At 47.5% G+C, this 21,746-nt stretch overlaps 8 protein-coding genes across 8 annotated transcripts; 3 read left to right on the top strand and 5 right to left on the bottom strand.

Moving 5' to 3' along the window:
• Positions 1-1,198: 1,198 nt before the first annotated feature.
• Positions 1,199-4,049, top strand: N7479_004708 (putative voltage-gated chloride channel (ClcA); the record flags this gene model as incomplete). The annotated part of the gene is made up of 3 exons (XM_057252405.1): positions 1,199-3,394; positions 3,448-3,834; positions 3,891-4,049. The coding sequence occupies 3 exons, from the start codon at positions 1,199-1,201 to the stop codon at positions 4,047-4,049; spliced, it is 2,742 nt and encodes a 913-aa protein (XP_057111730.1).
• A 264-nt stretch (positions 4,050-4,313) lies between these two features.
• N7479_004707 (dihydrofolate reductase) lies at positions 4,314-5,150 on the bottom strand (the record flags this gene model as incomplete). Its single annotated transcript, XM_057252404.1, has 1 exon — positions 4,314-5,150. One exon carries the CDS (start codon positions 5,148-5,150, stop codon positions 4,314-4,316), a length of 837 nt encoding a protein of 278 aa, XP_057111729.1.
• Positions 5,151-7,793: 2,643 nt separating this feature from the next.
• Positions 7,794-8,510, bottom strand: N7479_004706 (RNA polymerase II mediator complex head subunit MED22; the record flags this gene model as incomplete). The annotated part of the gene is made up of 3 exons (XM_057252403.1): positions 7,794-8,072; positions 8,184-8,323; positions 8,399-8,510. 3 exons carry the CDS (start codon positions 8,508-8,510, stop codon positions 7,794-7,796), a joined length of 531 nt encoding a protein of 176 aa, XP_057111728.1.
• A 544-nt stretch (positions 8,511-9,054) lies between these two features.
• N7479_004705 (Cwf15/Cwc15 cell cycle control protein) lies at positions 9,055-9,462 on the bottom strand (the record flags this gene model as incomplete). The annotated part of the gene is made up of 1 exon (XM_057252402.1): positions 9,055-9,462. The coding sequence occupies one exon, from the start codon at positions 9,460-9,462 to the stop codon at positions 9,055-9,057; it is 408 nt and encodes a 135-aa protein (XP_057111727.1).
• An 808-nt stretch (positions 9,463-10,270) lies between these two features.
• On the bottom strand, positions 10,271-11,363 carry N7479_004704 (spliceosome-associated CWC15 family protein; the record flags this gene model as incomplete). Its single annotated transcript, XM_057252401.1, has 8 exons — positions 10,271-10,288; positions 10,342-10,377; positions 10,434-10,604; positions 10,658-10,739; positions 10,793-11,089; positions 11,142-11,218; positions 11,272-11,294; positions 11,354-11,363. 8 exons carry the CDS (start codon positions 11,361-11,363, stop codon positions 10,271-10,273), a joined length of 714 nt encoding a protein of 237 aa, XP_057111726.1.
• Positions 11,364-11,537: 174 nt separating this feature from the next.
• Positions 11,538-12,637, top strand: N7479_004703 (exosome non-catalytic core subunit RRP45; the record flags this gene model as incomplete). The annotated part of the gene is made up of 3 exons (XM_057252400.1): positions 11,538-11,782; positions 11,850-11,969; positions 12,028-12,637. The coding sequence occupies 3 exons, from the start codon at positions 11,538-11,540 to the stop codon at positions 12,635-12,637; spliced, it is 975 nt and encodes a 324-aa protein (XP_057111725.1).
• A 941-nt stretch (positions 12,638-13,578) lies between these two features.
• N7479_004702 (aminophospholipid-translocating P4-type ATPase DRS2) lies at positions 13,579-17,761 on the top strand (the record flags this gene model as incomplete). The annotated part of the gene is made up of 3 exons (XM_057252399.1): positions 13,579-16,505; positions 16,559-16,862; positions 16,913-17,761. 3 exons carry the CDS (start codon positions 13,579-13,581, stop codon positions 17,759-17,761), a joined length of 4,080 nt encoding a protein of 1,359 aa, XP_057111724.1.
• Positions 17,762-18,372: 611 nt separating this feature from the next.
• N7479_004701 (type-X family DNA polymerase) lies at positions 18,373-20,361 on the bottom strand (the record flags this gene model as incomplete). The annotated part of the gene is made up of 1 exon (XM_057252398.1): positions 18,373-20,361. The coding sequence occupies one exon, from the start codon at positions 20,359-20,361 to the stop codon at positions 18,373-18,375; it is 1,989 nt and encodes a 662-aa protein (XP_057111723.1).
• Between the last annotated feature and the right edge of the window lie 1,385 nt (positions 20,362-21,746).

The following is a 21,746-nucleotide window of genomic DNA, read 5'->3' as shown; positions in this document are numbered from 1 at the left end:
TAAGACCATCGTCGAAACCCCACATGTCCGAAAGAGCGGTAAACGCGATCGTGTGGAAAATGATTCTCAAAAAATATCAAAAGTAATTAGATCACCTAAATGTATACCTAGATATGGCCGCAGAACGTGTGATTTACTTCTTTTCCAAAGGATGAAAGAAGCAATATTCGCTTCAATGCCTATATATCAACATAGTACACGTGAAGCTAAGACTAACCCGCGTGGAATCGGAAAATACCAAGCGATCTCTGCATGCCATACATGTTTGACAGCGTCAAAATTTTATACAGACCCCAAAGTACTTTGTTGACTAGGTCTCGAGTCAGGCGCATGCTAGACTTGATATTTATATCTCTACAATGTCAGACATCCGAAAGAGGCCAACGCTGGTTGCCCAAGCATGACATATTTCTTCAAGTCACACACCCGGGCCCTCTCACGGTGGCGTATATTTTATTGTCCATGCCAAGAGATCAGCGTCGCATGATGATCAGATTGGGCTTCTGGCGCAAGGATCTTTTCAGCCGGAGGCGCATGCATCCCTATTAGGATGTGGAAATTTGGGGGATTTTAAATATCCGAACCTAGGCTAATAACTTAGGCAGATGCTTCCAGGGCTGTAATACAGACACTGTTCGGTGCTCCCATTTCTCAAGTCCAGAGTGCCATCGCGAGCAAGGGGAGCACGGTTATACTTATATCCCTACAAAAGAGCCCCTCATACAGTAAGGTATGTTGATCGGCGGAAAACGTGGGGATGATCAGAAGAATGTCACACTGGAAATAAACCATCAAATCACCACAAAATACTGAGCATTGAACATTCAACGAGTGAAACATATTAAAGATAGACAAAATGACTCTAGTGGCTGATGGGTCAGCATTGAACTTCCGCCTGACGCGTCCCCGCCGTTAGGTCGATCATCTGTGATCGGTCACCTCATCTTAAAACTCGGACCCTCTTTTCTCACCGTTATCTCTTTGTTGTTTTTGTTTTTTGTTTTTGCTTCTATCTTCCTGGGCTTTGGGAAGAGAGATATGCTACCCAGTGAGTCAAGTTCCTTGATCCCTTTGCTCATGCGAGCTCTGTTTCGCTGTGTTTACGTCTGATGTGGATCGGCATGCCCCCAAGTTCTGCCAACACTGACCCCTGCCAGCCCCACTGTATATAATTGAAGCATAAAGACTTCTCGGCAACATGCCTCGGTCCCTTCCAAAGCTCAGTTCTGCGTCGCGCGAGCAAGAGGACATCGAAAACACACGCAATGCCCAAACAGCTCCCCCCTCACCGAATGCCTACAGACGATCTCAAAGCTACCTCTCCGAAACACATACCGAATACCAATCCCTTGATGCGCCCTTGGAGATTACCGAAACAACGAGCCTCCTCGGCCCCGCTCAAGACTTCCGCCGACGAGCTCCACGACGGTCTTACACCAGCACTTCCGGTTTGTCAGGTACCGGCCCGGACTCATTTAGACGCATTCTGGCGGCCGGCAACCTGCGGCGAACACGAAATCATAGCCGCGCCAACTCCACCGGCAAGCGGTTTAGTCGGCGAGGGAGTATAGACGGCGATAGCAGACCCGCCAGCCTTCCTCCATCCACAAAGGACAATCTTGCTGCCTCTTCATTCTTGGATGAGCGGACTTGGTACGATCAATTCACCTCCACAGATTGGGTGCATGACAGTATCGCCGATGGAGCACGACTTCGGTTACTCCGCCAACGAAAAGATGTGCGAGGCAGATTGCTGGCGGCCTTTGATGGCGCGCAAGGATGGATCTTGGTCGCGCTGATTGGGTGCATCACGGCCTCCATTGCTTACTTCGTTGACGTTACTGAAGGATCCGTCTTTGATTTGAAAGAAGGCTTCTGCACGACCCGAGTTTTCCGTAATCGACGGACCTGCTGTGAAGGGCGGGCTAGCTGTGAAGCATGGCGGCCCTGGTCCAGGATCTTCTCGCCATCGGGTACAGAAAACCAGTGGGTCGACTTCGTCATGTTTGTCTTTTGGGTTATGACGTTGGCCCTCATATCGTGCGCTTTGACTCTACTCACAAAAACTGTCGTTCCTTCGTCCATTTCTCTTGCCACGCTTGATGAAAACCTGGGTGCCGAGTCCCGTGGTACAAGATCTGGAAATGGAGTTGGTGCCTTGGGCTCTCCTCTTTCAGAGACAGATACAAGCAGCTCACCGCATAGAAATTTGCCTAATAATCCGTCCCGTCCAGCTATGATCTACTACTCTGCTGCTGGCAGCGGAGTGGCAGAAGTCAAAGTCATTAATAGTGGCTTTGTCCTCCACGGATATATGGGGCTGAAGACGCTGGTCATTAAAACTATTGGCTTGATCTTTAGTGTCTCGTCTGGTTTGAGCTTAGGCAAAGAGGGCCCATACGTTCATATTGCCACCTGCATAGGCAATATCTGCTGTCGTCTGTTCGCCAAGTATAACCAAAACGATGGAAAGCGACGAGAGGTTTTGAGCGCCAGCGCCGCTAGTGGTGTTGCTGTTGCCTTTGGTGCTCCAATTGGCGGTGTCCTCTTCAGCTTGGAAGAAGTTAGCTATTATTTCCCACCCAAGACCCTTTTCCGGACATTCTTTTGTTGTATTGCAGCTACGTTGTCCCTCAAGTTCCTAAACCCCTATGGAACCGGTAAGATCGTCCTATTTGAAGTCCGGTACCTTTCCGACTGGCAGATCTTTGAGCTTTTCATTTTCATTCTTCTCGGTGTTATGGGAGGCGCCGCTGGTGCGCTCTTCATCAAAGCCTCGAGCCTGTGGGCACGATCGTTCCGTCGCATTCCAGCCATCAAGCGTTGGCCAATGCTTGAAGTTTTCCTCGTTGCGCTGGTTACAGGCCTTCTTAGCTTCTGGAATCGATACACCAAGCTTCCTGTCACCGAACTTCTATTTGAGCTAGCTTCTCCTTGTGAATCAAATGTGGAAAATACAGGCCTGTGTCCCCGCACAGACGGCATTCTTGAAGTTGTTCATTACCTTCTGGTAGCGTTTGTTATCAAGAGTTTCCTGACCATTATTACATTCGGCATTAAAGTACCTGCGGGAATCTACGTGCCATCCATGGTTGTTGGCGGCTTGATGGGGCGGATTGTTGGCCATTTGATCCAGTACTGGGCTCTCAGACATCCCACCTTTTTCTTATTCGACTCTTGCCCTGCGGCTGCTGGAATTGAGTCGTGCGTGACTCCAGGAGTTTACGCATTGATTGCCGCCGGAGCGACCATGTGCGGTGTGACACGACTGTCGGTCACTCTGGCTGTGATCCTGTTTGAATTGACGGGAAGTCTCAACCATGTGCTTCCATTTTCCCTATCAATCCTCTGCGCCAAGTGGACTGCGGATGCTATTGAACCTCGCAGTATTTATGTAAGACTTGCCGTCCGCCTGGTAACCTAAGCCCTTATGCTAATTGAAACCAGGACCTCTTGACCGATATGAACTCCTATCCCTTCCTTGATAACAAACTTCAACCGACCACCGATGCCGAGCTAGGAGACATAGTTCGGCCAGTGCGGAAGAATCGTCTCATCGATATCTCTGCATCGCCATTTGTGCCAGCCACGAACCTCCGTTCGAAACTGGAACACCTGCTCATGGCAGGCGAGCTTGACAGCGGACTTCCCATTCTACGTGACGGTGTCCTCGCCGGTCTAATCCCAGCACCAGATCTCGAGTACGCACTAGATACCCTAGGCGACGGGGAAGAAAATACGATATGTCTAATGACTATGGATGCTTCCACGGCCGTCTATGACAGCGATAACGAGGATATGGAACAGGTGGATTTCAGTCAATATATTGACCCTGTAAGCTTGGTTAACCTCTCCAATATCTTGGCCGATACTAATGAGTTTAATTATAGGCTCCAATCGCTCTTGATGTCCATTCTCCTATCGATTTAGTCTACCAATGCTTCGCCAAGCTGGGTCTTCGATACCTCTGCGTTACTCAGGACGGGAAATATGTCGGTCTTGTACACAAGAAATCATTCGTGAAATTCATGAAGGAGAACAGTGACTAGGCCATGAACATTCATTGACCATTGCACTGTTTTCCATTTGCATTTTCCGGCGTTGTCGAGGCACTCTGATTCAATCATTCACATAGCCTTGCACATATCCTCTCATTTCATGTCTATTTATTCTGTGGGCTTACCCAACTAACATTGGCACTGTGCATAATTTTGTTGTACATATCTTTTGGTCTGGACAGACACGCACATAGTACGAATCGTTCAACATATTTTCCTAGCCAATGGACCATATCACACCTATCATACCCATGTCTAAGTCAATTTTTCAAATCCAACCATCTGAACCTCAACATCTCCATCACCCTTCCACTGTCCATCAACCTCCTCCCCAACCCACTCAGAAACCTCTTCAGGGCTAGCAGCCCGCCACCCATTCGCTTCATGAAGCCCATCCAATGGGAAGAACGTATCACACTCAAACGAAGCAGGCGCATTGTCTGCCCGCTTCCGCACAACATTCGTCATAACAACTCTAACAGGCCGACCCCGTAGCTCCTCAGCACCCATCTTCAATGTAGCATTATAAATCTCCGCTCCACCAATAACAAAAATCTTGCCAAGCGTCCCCTGCGCCCCATACACAGAGTCCAACTGCTCCAATGCCGCGCCAAGACTCGGCGTAACAAGCGCATCCGTCATCGGGACCGCCGGCGGAGCCGGCACAGTTTCCTGGGGCGGGTCGAAAGCCTTCTTCTCCGCACTCGTGGCCTGTGCCTCGGCAGCCTTGGCCGCAATCTTTCCCTTCATCTTCTCCAACTCCGCATTTACGCTCTCGCAAACAGAGCCGGAGGTGTCGCGCGTGATCACGACATTAATTCGCTTTGCAAGTGGCCGCAGCGACGCTGGCACGGAAACATATGTCTTCCGCCCCATGATTATCGCGTTTGTCTTGCCTGGGCTTGGTGGGCGGGATGTCACGCGAGCGAAGAATGACATGTCTGTTTTTATGCGTGGCCATGGGAGTGTGCCATTTAGGCCGATGCCTAGGCGCGTTATCTCGTCTTTTGTTGTTGACGACGCGCTGCGGATCGGGGTCGTTGCCACGATTAGAGTGAGGGATGGGAGGGAGTGAGGGTTGTGGGGTGGCATTTTGGTTTGCGAGGTGATTTCAGTTTGCGGTTCGAGGTAGAAATGGTGTATTCAAAGACAAGGGCGCGAGGTTTAGGTTGTGGGAAAGGTTCGCATCGCGACGAGGGGGAAAATCGTTATCGGATCTAGGTAGTTGCTTATCGCCCCGCACTACCTTATGTACATCCATATGTACATACAGTGACTATTCATAGATCTTAACACCCTCCGGCCCCATATCCCTGATTATATAATATGCTGCCGGTCTAAAACCTCTATGAAATTCATACTATAAAATCTAGCATGGTGTATACCACCCCTGGGACTCAATATAACTTCCACCCAGTGCGCTAGCATCCCTATGACCGTGAAATCTGCGCTGTAGCTACTGAAATAGCTTTTGTTTGCGAGTTCTGTAAGGCGGTGTAAACGACATATGAAGGCGGTATCTAGGTGGGGCCAGGAAGGGTGTTAAGATTTATGAATAGTCACTGTATGTACATTATGTATGGATGTACCTAGGTAGGTGGTTTCCCTCCAGAGGTAAGGCTTCAGGGTATTATAGCTTTTTATCTTTGCGATATCTCATCACCTGCAGTGGTAACTCAGCGGTAGAGTGTGAGATTGCAAATCTTGAAGTCCCGTGTTCGATCCACGGTCGCTGCTTTCCTTTTTTTATCCCCTTTCTTAGGGCCAAGGTTGAGCCAAGGGAGTTAACTAACTATTACTTAACGTACTTCACCACCGAGTGGTCCACACACCCGAGTGGTCCATCGCAGAACACATAGTAAATACAACATATTCAATATTTATATCTCAACAACCATGTTTGTATTTTGGCTCTTTGTTTGTCGATAGTCATTGATAAGACTTATTAGTATTTTATATCAATTTTAAAGAAAGTGGAAAGTTATGTACCTATCATTTCAAAATTTACCGATAATTACGTTGCAAAAAGCTCAAAATATATATACCTCAATCAACAAGTTATATAGATTCCTAAAATTCCGTAAAGAGACAATATATTACTTCAAAAGCATAAAGCTATAAGTAAATTGCTATATAGACTACTGTTGTTGAGATATGATGTTGTAATTTATCGCATTTACTATGTGTTTTGTGGTGGACCACTCGGTGGTGAAATACGTTAGAATATTAAATAACTAACTAACTATGTATCTAATGGTTGAATGAGGAAATTTTAGCACCGCATATTGTTTTATTTCAATTCAATACTTGAAGGTTCTACCTGGCAGATCCCGCTAGTTTTAATTTTCTGCGCTGCCCCCTACAGCATAGTTATATGTTAGATTAGAAGTGGTTTTTACCTTTCGGGTAGCGAGGGGAAGCCATGTAACTAAGGGCTTCGGAAGAATGATTGGGATGACAATTAAGCGTGTGCGTGTCTTCTAGTTTTGTATCTGATCGCATACTAGGCCTGCAAATCTTACATATCTATCCCTAAAGTAGGTCCGGAGTACGGAGTAGGTGGGGCCAGGAAGGGTGTTAGGATTTATGAATATGTAGTCACTGCACATGATTATTCAATATGCCCAGGTGTGTAACTAACTAGTTATGTATTTGAGCCTTACCTAAGAGGTTAGTAAGCAGAGTTAGCTGATAATAACTAATTATAGGTAACTAGCATTCCAAGGTTAACTAACTATACCAATTAGGCATTTAGAGGAGGATCTAGATCAGCTTACTACATATGTATACATATGTACATCCATGTAAATGCTGGTTCGAATGCCCTTGGATAGCTCTGGAGAAGGGACGCTAAAGTCCACCGATTTTAAATACAGGAATTTTTTTTTCGAATGCATATAGCAAATTAAATACAGAAGAAGCTATCCATCCATGAGTTACATCCACACTAATAACTAATACTAATCCATTATTAGAATGATAGCCAGAGAATGAAAAATGGTTGCATATACGAAGTACATTCGCGCCTGCCAGGCTCGTCGGGATCATCAAGGTTTCTTTACAAGAAAAAAAAAGAAGGGGAAAAAAAGCAGCGACCGTGGATCGAACACGGGACTTCAAGATTTGCAATCTCACACTCTACCGCTGAGTTACCGCTGCGGATTATGCTGTGGGACTCGGTCTAATGAAATAGTATTAGTCTTCGAGCCCGCTTAGAACACCACCAAGTCAACCTTGGAAGATCAATTCTAGATGACATCAGCTCGTGCTATTCCACCGTGATCTCCATTTATAAAATATCGGAATACTGGGTGATAGAAAGCTCGTGCTAATATCTACCCAGTGAGCCTGAGTCTGAGCACCCTCATAAAAGCAGCGGCATCTCAAATAGGAAAGCTCCACCCGCCAGGGGAAAATCTGGTATGTATACTACGTATGTATACAGCTACAGGGTGGGCTTGACAATGGTCGTTTTTCTTTAGCTTCCCAAGGTATTCATGTCACAGTTGATTCAGCGTTGGGGGAAATATTACGTTATTGCTCTATTCTAACTTAGTGAGCGAGGCAGAAATGTGATAAAAATGTGTTTGAATGAATTCAATATCGCAGGTAAACTGAATGCGCCATAAACACCGGTCGAACGCCAGACTCAAAGAATCAAGGGGGTATCATCGCGAAACAGTTTCAAGGGCCAACAAGCAAAATGCTTCAAAGGAGATCATTGGGCCATGGCCGTTACTTTTCGGCCTTCTCAGACTTCTTGGGCTGCTCGGGAGCCTTGGACTTAGACTCGGACTGTTTAGCGTCGTCCGACTTCTCAGGCTCGGTGGGCTCATCCAGTGATGGCATCAAAAGTCCTCCATCAAGGGCCGCCTGTATGGCCTGGATATCCTCCTCGAGTTTCTCGCGGCGCTGGACATCGCGTTCGTCTTCGCCAAGGGTGTCGAGTGGGCCGAAGAGCCAGAGCTCCTTCATGAGGCGAGACAAGGCGAGGAGGTCTTCAGCAGCGCGAATCTAAGGTAGCAGAATGTCAGTCTGGTGCTTTGGTGCCAATTTGGAAGCTCAATCGCAATTTCTGGGAACGCGACAGGTAGCTTAGTAAGACCAGGGTGCATATCAACATACCAATGCAGTCGATTCGACATCGATCTGGAATGCTTCAACAGCAGCATCCACGTGGCTCGTTCCGTCAAACTTGTTGGCAGCAATTGCGACAATGTTCTCGAACCGCTGCAGCAGCTGGGAGATATCATAGTCGACGCGGTCTACCATAATGAATTGTTAGTGAAAAGGCATGAGAACCCAGAGTGTAGCTACAGTAGCTCAAATCTAGTACGTACCAAGCAGTTCCTTTGCAGTTGGACGCGAATCCATGGTTGCAGCCTTTTTGGTATTATTGTCTTCTGATGATGATAGAGAAGAGGGTATATCGGAAGAGGGATAATCCGCCATCGTGATGATTCGATAAGAAAAAGAGCGATAAGTGAGTCCGGGTAAATGCGGATAAATGCGGATGAGCAGCCGATATTACCCGGGCTACCTTTTTTTCCTTAGTTTCCTCACCGCCTTTGTTCTTTGTTCCTTCTCGAAAGACTACACCCCAAACTAGGTCATTCACCTCAAGTACTACTATCAATCAACCTCACTCACACTTGTAGGGAGTACTCATTTATTCATCTACTTTATCTTACTTTGGGCTCACCCAGTAATCTTAATAAGCTCAAAAAGACCAATTTAGCTGATATATACCCCTATATAAATCAAAGATCTGCATCACACTGTGTAGGTCATAGTTTTTGCATTAGAGGCCCAATACCGAGTACTATGTAGGAATAGTAGGCCGCGTACAAATATATGGCCTCTACCCTTAACAACATAGGACATACAATAATCGACTTATCTATATCAAGATCATATAAAGGACGAAAAAAGTACGAAGTGTGAACAGCACAGACGAGGTTTCTATGTATGGCCAAAGATGCAACTAGTGCCAGATTTACCTCTCCCTTTGAGCATGCATAGATTTAGCATGAATATAAAAGAGACGTTTTCGGTCAAGAGTAACCCGACCAGCACATACTTCCTTCAGCCGACATTCCACCAGATCCTCGGCCTTTGCTAGAGTCATCAGGACCGCTTGCGCCGGGGGATGCGGGTCTGGATGATTGATCACCGGTAATGAGATACACTCTTGCCTAATCCAATGCTGTGGCTCGTCATAAATGAGAGCACGGTAGCTCCTGATCTCGCGAATCACAAACTCCAAGAGCATTTGATCGGTGCTCATAGCATTCATACTAGAAGGAAGTTCCACAGTCACCCAGGAGATGTTCTTGCCTTTGGGGTCCTTTACCAACTTATTAGTCCCGGATATGCGAAAGAGAGAATGCCGTCGTGTTAGCATGTTGTCGGTGGTATGTGTGTATGTATGAGCCTTGAAAAATTGTGAGTTGTGTATGGTTGGAAGGGGATAGTGCTCAAACCGAAGTCCTTTTTATATGGAGAAAACCGAGATTCAAACAAAAAGGATAAGTTGATAAAGCCCTTGATTGTAACAATTTTGTTTGAACTCTTAAAGCTTTTAATAGTCATACGTCCATTGCTTACTAAAAATGACCATGCGACGTAGATAAAGAATATGCTTTGAGAAACAAAAAATTAAAGGCTATTACCTATTTACATAGGTAGCAACAATTTCTGATGATATAAAGATAACAGGACCTCGGGACCATGAAAGAAAAAAGTTTGAATGAAATGCCCTCGGTATATCACCAGACAATAAACACGGAGAGTTACAAGAATAGTCGGACGCTTATGCAGCCTTTTTGTGTCTTTATTCGCCTTTGTAGATGTCGTTTTTTTTAGACATTTTCTTCCCTTATTAGTTCTATAGTTAGAAGGATGAGAATACCTAGTCGCAAAGTATAGAACATAGTAAAAGTGCGTGAAATGTGCAAATGGCCCTTTCCATATATAACATGTGATACATCTGGTAGAGATCATTGTCTGCGAGTGCTATAGAAGAAATAACCCTGAAATACTTATGGAATGTTGTGAAGAGTTTACTGAGAGCATTGCTTTGGGTAAAATCCTTGACAATTATAATGCTCTTTTACTACAACGTTGAAAATAACATAAGATAATATATATCCATTCGCTAAGCTGAAATATCTCTTGAACTGACATCGGATACCCAACCCTCCCATGAGACTCTACCGCACGTATTTTCCCTAAAAGGCTGGTCAGTGATTGTATGAAAATGATAGTGAACACAGGTACATACCATGAAGCGCTTGTGGAAGTCAGAACGAAGAAGATCCTGTGAAGAAATTAGTTCAACGTCATAAGAAACAAGCGAAGGGAAAGTAAGCATACGTTAACAAATTCCTTGCCGTCTCTGTTCTCTGTTCCTCGAGCCTGGTTCTTGAATACAACATCGTCGTCCCAGCGCCGTTTCATACTGAAATCCTGGGAATTGAGCAGAGGATTGCCACGCGCGATATCAACCTCTCGCTGCTCTTCTTCCAAAGCTGCCCGTTCACGCTCCTGTTATGTATTAGCCACCATTATCGAACCCAGGGCGTGAGAAAACGAAATACCTCTTTTTCTTTTTGTTCCAATCTCTCCTTTTTGATTTTCTCAAGTTCCCGCATTAACTCGGCTGCTTCATCTTCCTCGTCGCTGTTGGTAGTCAGTTTATTCATTCCAAGCACGAGATCCTAGGCTCAACCCACCTATCCTCATCACTGCTGTCTTCTTCTGACGCGTCTGAATCGGCATCTATGTCGCGTGTCTCCTCCAGTATGCGCCGGCGTTTGGCCTCTGGATCTTCTTCCTGAATGTCGCCATCGCTTCCATCTTGGGGCGCAGCTTCAAGTAGTCGCTTGGGGGCTGTGGATTCAGCAATAGTTGGCTGATCGACCGGAACGCCATTCTTCTTGGCAAAGTGTGCAGCCTCAGCCTTGAGAAGCTCTGCGCGAAGGTCACGGGGCGATGGCTCAGCGTCGGCGGCGCCGCCTTGACCAGGTTGGCTAGAATAACGTCAGTGATCGGCGCAGTCTGGTCAAATATCGTTCTACATACCGAACTTTCAGGTGTTTATGCGCAGGAAGGAGCCGCTGGTGGTAGGCTGGGCCACGGAGGGCTTCTTTGCCTTGCGCCTGTTGAAGTCAGTCAGTGTCTATGAAGAGTCGTGCTGAGAAAAGTGTCGTACAGGGTCAAAAGTAGGTCTGTGGGCTAAAAAAAATGTTAGCCGTGTCTATTTAAATCCCCAAATTCAGTATATAGTAGCATACCTGTAGTCATTCTGTGGTGTGGTTGCTAAGTGAAAGTTGGAAGTCCCAAGACGTTGCGGCTTCCAGCTTTCGATGCCTGTAGTCGCCTCAGGCACTAATATTCTCCCCATGCTCTTCTCACCGCCTAAGATAAATCCCTATCATTGGTACAATTCTCGGACTAATAATAATCCGGATAACCACAATGCGGCCTGCACGGGCAAAATGGCCCAAAAAAGAAAGCAACTCTGATCCCCGCGCCGGGGCTGTTAGACCTAGCTCAACGATGTCGAAAGAAGCGCAACTCTCAATCGCAGAGCGCGACTTTATTCTCGAGGCGCTCCGTGAGGATGTGCGTCTTGATGGTCGCAAGCCTGACGAATATCGTCCTCTGGATATCTCCTTTGGTGAAGAATATGGACATGTGAAGCTACAGCTTGGGAAAACGAAGTGAGCTCCATATCTTTTCTTTGTCTATTTGACTATCACAAATGACAATCACTGACTGGCTCTCTAGCATTATTGTTCGCATCTCCGCTGAGGTTACTAAACCACGTGAAGACCGACCCTTCGATGGTCTCTTCAACATCAACCTGGAGTTGAGTGCAATGGGCTCACCAGCCTGGGAAAACGGACGGTATTTACCATCTAGCGTTTCATTAGACATTGATTTGTTCTCACAATCGGTTCTGCAGATCCAACGACATCGAGGCATACGCCACCAACATCCTCGACCGTATCATCCGCCATTCTAACGCCCTCGATACTGAATCTTTGTGCATTCTGAAGGGTGTGAGCTGCTGGGCGATTCGAGCTGATGTTCACATTATCGACTACGATGGAAACCTCACTGATGCCGCTTGCATTGCGATCATGACTGGACTGCAACACTTCCGCCGGCCGGATGCTGTGGTGAGAGACGGACGTGTCATAGTCTACGGTGTTGAACAGCGTGTGCCTGTCGCACTTAACATTACACACAAACCTCTATCAGTCACATTCCACACCTTCAATGATAGCAAGCATGTCATTGTTGACGCTACCCTCAAGGAGGAGCAGGCTGCCGAGGGAGATATTGTCATCGGCATTAACAGTGCAGGCGATGTCTGTTACCTCTCGAAGTACGCAGGTGCACCAGCAGATGCCATGGTGATTGTGACTAAGACAAATGTGGCATGGGAAAAAGTCAAAGTGATCAATGCTGCTGTTGAGAAGGTCCTCCAGGCCGACTTGGCTAAGCGGGCGAAGATTGGCATGGCCGACGAGTCTCGGGCAGAAAACGACCGGATGGTCCAAATCGAATGAACAGCATGTACTACCATTACTTGATGATCGGGGGGCTGGAGTTTCGCATGGCGTTTACATCAATGATACTTGATTGCCACATGATGGGCGACATATGGGTGCCAGTAAATGAATGAACTTGACTACTCTTCGTGCCTAATTTTTTTAACTTTTTTTTCAATTCTCTGGTGAAGATATATACTACAAGTTATACATTGTCCACAGTTTATGCTTTTTACCGCCTTGAACATCTAAAACGAAGTCTAAAGAGAACATCCAAAAACATTATCGGAGTGTACTTATATATAACGTCCCAAGTATACATATATATGTACCTACGTCGTCAAGGACAGAAGCTACATGAGTGGTCGACTATTATTGTGTATCTTTGTTTCTAAAGTGGGACTAACGTCGATTCCTATGTACATAGTACTACTTTGTACATTATTGTGCGGAGTACATATCGTTACTGACAAAGCGGTTAATATATTTCCGGCTGCCAAGAGCCCCCTATTCTTAGCTCAATTCGTAGACCGGAGGCGGCCAATAAATATTGAAGTGCGTTTTAATTGTACAGAAAATATAGAATTAGTAAAGAGATTGTAACATAGTATACAATCAATCTACTAATACATATGTAGTAATTAGAGTATATTTCCGAATCCTGTATCTCTTTGATTGTTGTGAAGCGCTTTACCGCCTACGCGCGCATCAAATTAACATAGCTTAATTGCTGCCTTCGCCCGCTAAGCCACCCTTGGACCTCATTCTCACTAAACTCCCACATTTTCCAGTCCAAGCCCTGTCAAATCTGTCACTTATTCGCCATACCTCGTTTTTGATCGTCCTTGCTTCTGACAGATATAGCAGAACGCTTTCTGTCGACCTGGCCTTACAATCAATGCCTCAGGGGCATTACTATTGCAGTACAACAGTGAGGCTGTCAGCTTCCCCGCGGCATCATGGCCAGCGGTAGGCCTCCTGGGTCGCATCCACCCGCTGGCCGCGATGACGACCTGCTGCTGGATACCGGACCTATGTATAACAGTGGTCAAGGCCCCCCTGTGAATGACGAACATCTATTAGAACGCTACAACATTGACGACTCCGAACAACCGTACACCGAAACACAACCGCGCCCTTCCGTCTCCTACGATAACTTTGTAGGATCTCGCGCGCCGCAGGGCGCAACACAGCTCAATGCTGCCTCAGGACCGGCGCATCCGCCTGTCAACCCCATCCTCAATCCAAATGACCCCTACGCCACCGGCATGCGAGATCGATCCTACTCCCAAACCTCTGGACTGGACAATTATCGACGGTATTCCTTGGATGACTTCGACGACGGGCATTCAGGTTATTATGATCTTGACGCAGACGAAGACCGAATTGCCAGTTCGCACCATGTCCGCAAGGCAAATGAGCGTAATAGCGTCCTTGGACTCGGGGGTGGGTTGATGGGCAAGGCGAAATACATGTTTGGCATGGGGTCCTCTCAATATTCGGAAATGGATCTCCCGTTGACTGAATCAAGCGCAAGAAGGGCCACAGTCGATAGCGCTTCCTCTCCGGTGCTACCCCGAAAGGAACGCAAAAAGTTCCAGGTGTCTGACCTTAATATCTTCAAACGCAAGGTTGATCCTTCGACACTGGGTCCGCGCATGATTCAGCTCAACAACCCGCCCGCCAATTCCACCCATAGGTTCGTCAGCAACTTCGTATCGACCTCCAAGTACAACGTCTTCACGTTCGTCCCCAAATTCCTCTTCGAGCAATTCTCTAAATACGCCAACCTGTTCTTCTTGTTTACCGCCGTCCTGCAACAAATTCCAAATGTATCGCCGACGAATAAGTTCACAACTATTGTTCCGCTGGCTATAGTTTTGGCAGTGTCAGCGATCAAAGAATTGGTAGAGGACTACAAACGGAGAATGTCGGACAAAGGACTGAATTACTCAAAAACCCAAATTCTTAAGGGATCTTCGTTCCACGATGCAAAATGGGTGGACGTTGTGGTCGGGGATATAGTTCGGGTCGAGTCCGAGGAGCCTTTTCCAGCCGACTTGGTACTACTGGCGTCATCTGAGCCTGAGGGTCTATGCTACATCGAGACGGCCAACTTGGACGGCGAAACCAATCTCAAAATCAAGCAAGCCATTCCGGAGACTGCACATCTAGTCAGCCCCAGTGATCTGAGCCGTCTGAGTGGACGCGTTCGGTCAGAACAACCAAATAGCAGCCTGTATACCTACGAAGCCACCTTGACTATGAATGCTGGAGGTGGCGAGAAAGAGCTACCCTTGGCTCCGGATCAACTTCTACTTCGTGGTGCAACACTGCGGAACACTCCCTGGATCCATGGCATTGTTGTTTTTAGTGGTCACGAGACAAAGCTGATGCGAAATGCGACAGCAACCCCGATCAAGCGAACAGCTGTGGAACGAACGGTCAACATGCAGATTTTGATGCTTGTCAGCATTCTCGTCGTTTTGAGCGTCATCAGTTCTGTCGGTGATCTTGTTATTCGGAAAACCAAATCTTCACAGCTTGCATACCTCGACTATGGGTCGGTCGAAGTAGTGAAGCAGTTCTTTTGGGACATTTTCACGTACTGGGTGCTCTATTCGAATTTGGTTCCGATCTCCCTCTTCGTCACCATTGAAATTGTCAAATACTTCCAGGCCTTCCTCATCAACTCTGACCTCGACATTTACTACGATAAGACCGACACCCCGGCCATCTGCCGCACATCCTCCCTTGTCGAGGAGCTTGGTCAAATTGAGTATATCTTCTCCGACAAAACAGGTACCCTTACCTGCAACATGATGGAGTTTAAGCAAGTCAGCATTGCCGGTATCCAATATGGCGATGACGTTCCTGAAGATCGACGTGCTGCCATGGAGGATAGCGGTGAATTTGGTATTCATGACTTCAACAAACTCAGATCGAATCTTCAATCACACCCAAGCCAGAACGCTATTCGCGAATTTCTCACTCTCCTTGCCACCTGTCACACTGTTATTCCTGAGCGAAATGCCGATAACCCAAATATGATCAAGTACCAAGCAGCATCGCCGGACGAGGGAGCCTTGGTAGACGGAGCCGCTTCTCTGGGTTTCCGATTCACCAACCGAAGACCTAGGTCGGTGATCTTTGAGAGGGATGGCCAGGAGTTTGAATACGAACTGCTAGCAGTGTGCGAGTTCAACTCTACTAGAAAACGAATGTCCACAATCTTCCGGTGTCCTGATGGAAAGGTCCGCGTCTACTGTAAGGGTGCTGATACGGTCATTCTTGAGCGGTTGCATCCCGAGAATCCCACCGTAGAAGCAACTCTCCAACACCTGGAGGAGTATGCATCGGATGGTCTACGGACGCTGTGTCTGGCTATGCGGGAAGTCCCGGAAAATGAATTCCAGCGATGGTACCAGATCTATGACAAGGCTTCTACCACTGTTGACGGCACTCGTGCGGATGAACTGGACAAAGCGGCCGAGCTGATTGAGAAGGATTTCTATCTTCTCGGCGCCACGGCCATTGAGGATCGTTTGCAGGATGGTGTTCCGGATACTATTCACACCCTCCAGACTGCAGGCATCAAGATTTGGGTCTTGACTGGTGACCGACAGGAGACTGCAATCAACATCGGCATGTCCTGCAAACTCATCTCGGAAGACATGACACTTCTCATCATCAATGAGGAGTCGTCAGAAGCCACCCGTGACAGTTTGCAAAAGAAAATGGACGCCGTTCAAAGTCAAATTGTCTCTGGGGACACGGAACCTCTGGCTTTGGTTATTGACGGACGGTCGTTGACTTTTGCTTTGGAGAAAGATATGGAGAAGCTGTTCTTAGATTTGGCTGTCATTTGCAAAGCCGTTGTCTGCTGGTAAGTAGCATTGGATTTTGCAGGATTTCATTTTGTTCTAATATGTTCTTTAGCCGCGTCTCTCCCCTTCAAAAAGCTTTGGTTGTCAAGCTTGTCAAGCGCCATAAGAAGGCTCTCCTCTTGGCCATCGGCGACGGTGCCAATGACGTGTCCATGATTCAAGCCGCTCATGTCGGAGTTGGCATTAGTGGTGTCGAAGGTCTCCAAGCCGCGCGATCTGCTGATGTGGCAATTGGCCAGTTCAGGTTCCTTCGAAAGTTGCTTTTGGTTCACGGAGCGTGGAGCTATTCTCGCATCAGTCGAGTCATCCTATACTCATACTATAAGAATATTACGCTGTACATGACTCAATTCTGGGTAAGTTTGACCTCGATGGATTATTTGAAGTGGTATCTGACACGTTACAGTACTCTTTCCAAAACGCATTTTCTGGACAGGTTATCTACGAATCGTGGACGCTTTCCTTCTACAACGTGCTCTTCACCGTTTTACCTCCATTCGCGATGGGAATCTTTGACCAGTTCATTTCCGCCCGATTGCTGGACCGCTACCCACAGCTGTACCAGCTGGGCCAGAAAGGTGTCTTCTTCAAGAAGCACAGCTTTTGGGCCTGGATTCTGAATGGATTCTTCCACTCTCTCATCCTCTACGTTGTGTCTGAGTTGCTCTACTACTGGGATCTTCCCATGGCAGACGGCAAGGTCGCTGGCCACTGGGTCTGGGGTGAATCTTTGTACACCGCCGTGCTAGCGACCGTCCTCGGCAAAGCCGCTCTGATCACCAACATCTGGACCAAATGGACTTTTATTGCCATCCCGGGATCAATGGCGCTGTGGCTGATCTTCCTGCCAGCATACGGTTACGCCGCTCCAGCCTTGGGCTTCTCGACAGAATACTACGGCACCATTCCCATACTATTCAAGTCCCCCATCTTCTATCTGATGGCCCTCGTCCTGCCCTGTATATGTCTCCTACGTGATTTTGCCTGGAAGTACGCCAAGCGCATGTATTACCCACAACAGTACCACCACGTCCAGGAAATCCAGAAATACAATGTCCAGGACTACCGTCCACGCATGGAGCAGTTCCAAAAAGCCATCCGGAAGGTCCGCCAGGTCCAGCGCATGCGCAAGCAGCGCGGCTACGCCTTCTCCCAGGCCGACGATGGCGGCCAGATGCGTGTTCTCAATGCTTACGATACTACCCAGAGTCGTGGGCGTTATGGTGAGATGGCCAGCTCTAGGCCCATGGTGTGATGATTGATTCGCTGTGGGCTGGTTACGCATTGTGCATTTGCAATGGCGGTTCGTTGTGCTCTTTCTTTTTTTCTTCGCTCTTATGCATTCATGCCAGAGGTTGGTAGACTTGTATCTTTGTGTACCTTATGCTCTTTTCCTTTTCTCTGGTTCGTCCTCATAGCCATGCGATTGGTGGGGAGGCTGTGACATATTACTTTTTTTTCCTGTTTACTTGATGTGGCTTTAGCTGAGTCTTGCGAAACTTGAACATGACATGATTCAGTGACATTCCGTTTCCAATTTATTTCATGACTATAATTGATGTATGTGTAGATGTGGCAGCTAGTGTATCTACTCGTTGACCAGGGTGACTTGGAGCTTCATGCATCAGTGTTTTCACTTGTTGGATCGGAGATCTGTCTAAGTAGCTAGGATATTTCCGAGGAGCGTAGCACACTTCATTTTTCATCAAACCTTTTGAGATGGTATCTGAGGTGGTATTTGATACATATCTAAAAGTACACATCGCTAATATATGTCAACTGGTATGTTATTACATCCGATGATCTTTTGGACACTCCGTATACCCGGAGTAAATCATCTCTTTTCCTCGAGACCCTGATCACTTTCTATCTCGAGCACCGTTCTTCTGGCGGTCTCCAGCCTATGCCCAGTCCTTCCATCACATGTCTCTCCCTCTCCTCCCAGGTATCTCCACCATGTTCCAAGTCAACCTGGCGTCCAGTATTCCGATCTCGCACACCACTCGAATCAAATTTCAATGAACGAGCTTTCTTCGCATACCGCCTTAAATCCCGCTGAAAAGTCGTATCCCCGGACCAGCCCAGTATCGCACAACCGACCGTACGCCAAGGCGATATAATGATATCGACCCGACGATGTATATTCGGATTCTTCCCCCGGCCATTATCCCCAACAGTCGCAGCATCGAAGTGTGGATCTTGCCAGACAACCAGCGCCTTATCAAGCGTATCAAACTTCCTCGTATCATCACCATGAAAAGGTAACGTCTGCTGCTCGCGCAGCGAAGAAGTCAAATGCAAAGAGAGCGTATGGGTGACATACCGTTCAGCCTCAAGACTCGCAACAACATCAAGAACCAGATTGCGAGTCACCGCATCATCACGATGACTCAAGACAATATCAACATCACCACTGAGTTCCTTCCCACGACGATATCCGCCAACAATCACACACTCAATCCCATCTCCCTTTCCATCTTGGGACCGAACCCGACGAGCATGATCCCGAATCACATTCGCAATACCCTCGCTCTCGGCACGGGGAACACCCTCCTGAAACTCCTCGTAGAATTTCACTCCGATCTGCTGCACCCGCGAGAGACTATCCCACCCATACTCAACAATATCATCGAGCTCGCGCCAGCCACGCAGGTAGAACTCGCGCGCCGTCTTCGCTCCAACACCCCAAATCCCATAGAAATCGTTTAGAACACGGAGCATGGGATCTGTCTCCAGCGCATCGGCAGCAGCGACATTCCCGTCGTCATCGGTATGTCCGCAGCCACCGTGTTGCTGGAACTGGGCGAACAAGTCTGCAATTTTCGCGTTGCACCCTGGTAAAGCCAGGATCTCGCTTGGTCGCTGGATGGGATGCGGGTATGCTGCTACCGATGCGATGGAGGTGCTGTACGCGCGCACGCCGATCTCGTCGAGGGTGAGTTCGCGGATTCGTCTGATTTTCACGAGTTGGGCGATGAAGTCTTCGTTTGGAGGGTGGAGCGGTGCGGAGCGTAGACACGCGAATATGACCTGGTCGCGGACCCAGTCTGGTTGTGGGGGTGTGTCGGTTTCTTCTTTTTCATGTTCAGAGGTCGTTTGTCGATAGAGGGTTGGTCGGGGGCGTTGAGAGGATCTGTCGGGTGGTTCTTTTGAGCGGCGTGCGTGGATATGGTCTGGAGGAGTTCGGGGTGTTGGTAAACCGGCATCTTGCTTTGCACGCTCGATGATTTGACTTGATGTTTGTTCGAGTAGGCTTTGCTTGTTTTCTGCTCCTGTTTTAGGGGGAGGAGGAGGGACTTTTCGCCCGCGGTAGACAACGAATGGGTCTTGGGACACACATTTGCCTGATGTGATAGAGGTATCTAGCCAGTCTAGCTTCAGGACCGTGACTGAATTTTGAATTGTCTCTACCTTTTGCTCTGAAAGGTGTTTTGAACGGGAGTCATGTCGATTCATAGCTCCATCCTCGCTCTCAGATTCGGTACTGAGATCGATAATCTCAACTGGGACATCCTTGGTCCCGTCATACTGATTTGTGCGCCTGCGCTTGGAAGGAGGCTCCACGCCACGACCAATTGATTTCGAAGCTGAGCTGGGTATAAGCTCCTCTGTCCATGTACCGCGGGTGCGCAGTTCCAGCGCTGCACGCTTTGCACGCCCGACTTTGCCCAGAATGAGGCCGGCTTCGGCAATATCGTAGGTTAGTTTCCCACCGTGATCTATCAAGCGGCCTTCAACCTCGTCCAGCTCCTCCAGGGAGAGATGCGTTGGTAGAATGAAAATGGGTGGGTGGGATGAGAAGATGGAGACATGTTCTGCCTTGTCTTTTGAAGACGAGCTTGGATCTGCGATCATGGCCGTTGGTAGATCCAGTAAAATGGTTATTTGCTAGAACTATAACATGTAATCATCATATACGTGAGAAAATGTCTGTTCGAGGAGCGTGCTCATTCTTTTGCTGGCGTTGATACTTTTGAGGCAAACATTGGTTTCAAGGCGAACTAGCGAGAGAAACGGCTCGAACAGTCAATCCTGTAGAGGCATGTTCATCTCATCTTACTTTGAATTTGGCTGAAGTTGTACTGGGACGTTAATTTGGGATTGCATCTCGGGATACATGGGGTTGACGTCAGGATTGTTGTGCCTAAGGCAGCAATGGAGTATAAAAGTTAAAAGGAAAGTTCAAACACGGTACGGGAGTACAAATAGATACATCATAGCTTACATTGAACATAACTAAAAGCTGGCACTGATCAATTACCAAGACCAAGTCGTTATTAAGATGAAATTGAAAGATGACCATGGGAGTTCCTTGTTGATTTGCTACCTATGAAGTGTCCTGCGATAATGCTATGGATGTATGAGACATGCAAAGATTTTTTTTAAGACGAACACAATCATGAGCTTGGAGCCATGACTAGAAGACTCGAATGTAAAGGAAGCAGCCCCCACGTTCAACCCTGTTGCACAATATGAATTGTTGTTTGGAGTGGTGTTGCGATCGACATTGTGTCGATGTGTTGATCGCCAGTGGCGTTGAAAGTGGAAGAAGCAGACGACGCATTGATTGTTGCTGGCTTTTGATATGAGGTAGACACCGGTAAGACGCAGGCCGACCAAGAAGATTGATGAAACCATTTGACTTCATGGTTGAGTGCGAGGACTGACGTGAGGGCCGATTGAGAACATGGCGAAGTGGAGTGGTGATGGAATGGAGGGGGAACATGAAGGGCAAAAAGAGGTGATTGACCATAATAGAATCGTGTTCTTTTGTCCGAGTCGCTTTGCGAAGCCACGCCTGGTGACAACTTATGATGGGTAGCACTTACCAGCCGGAGTATGCTCTCACTGCAAGATTGTCAATGGTAGCATTTAAACTACCGGCTGGGGTGCTTCCATCATAAGACTGCTGATGAGTCGCATTGCGAGTCCGAGCCCAGTCGATGGAGAATTGCAGTGTGTAGCATTTAGACTGCCGGCCGTAGTGCTTCCACTGCAAGACTGTCAACCAGGACAGCCCCCGGGTGGCCATGATGAAGTGAGACAGGGGAAGGGCAGGGGAGGAAAGAGGTGTATGGAGGTGGGTAGGAATGTTCCTAGAAACAAGTTAGCAAGGCTCATCGTATAGGGTGGATAGATGAATACTACAAGTTTTCATAGTTCAAAGCTGCCATTAAGGTGGAAGGTGGTGATGCAAGGCCATGATACGAGGACATGGTGGATGACCAAGATGGATGTGG

Source organism: Penicillium vulpinum, assembly GCF_028829585.1.
Source record: "Penicillium vulpinum strain IBT 29486 chromosome Unknown utg000002l_segment0_segment0, whole genome shotgun sequence".
NCBI classification, from domain to species: Eukaryota; Fungi; Ascomycota; class Eurotiomycetes; order Eurotiales; family Aspergillaceae; genus Penicillium; species Penicillium vulpinum.
This window is presented reverse-complemented; position numbering and strand designations above follow the sequence as displayed.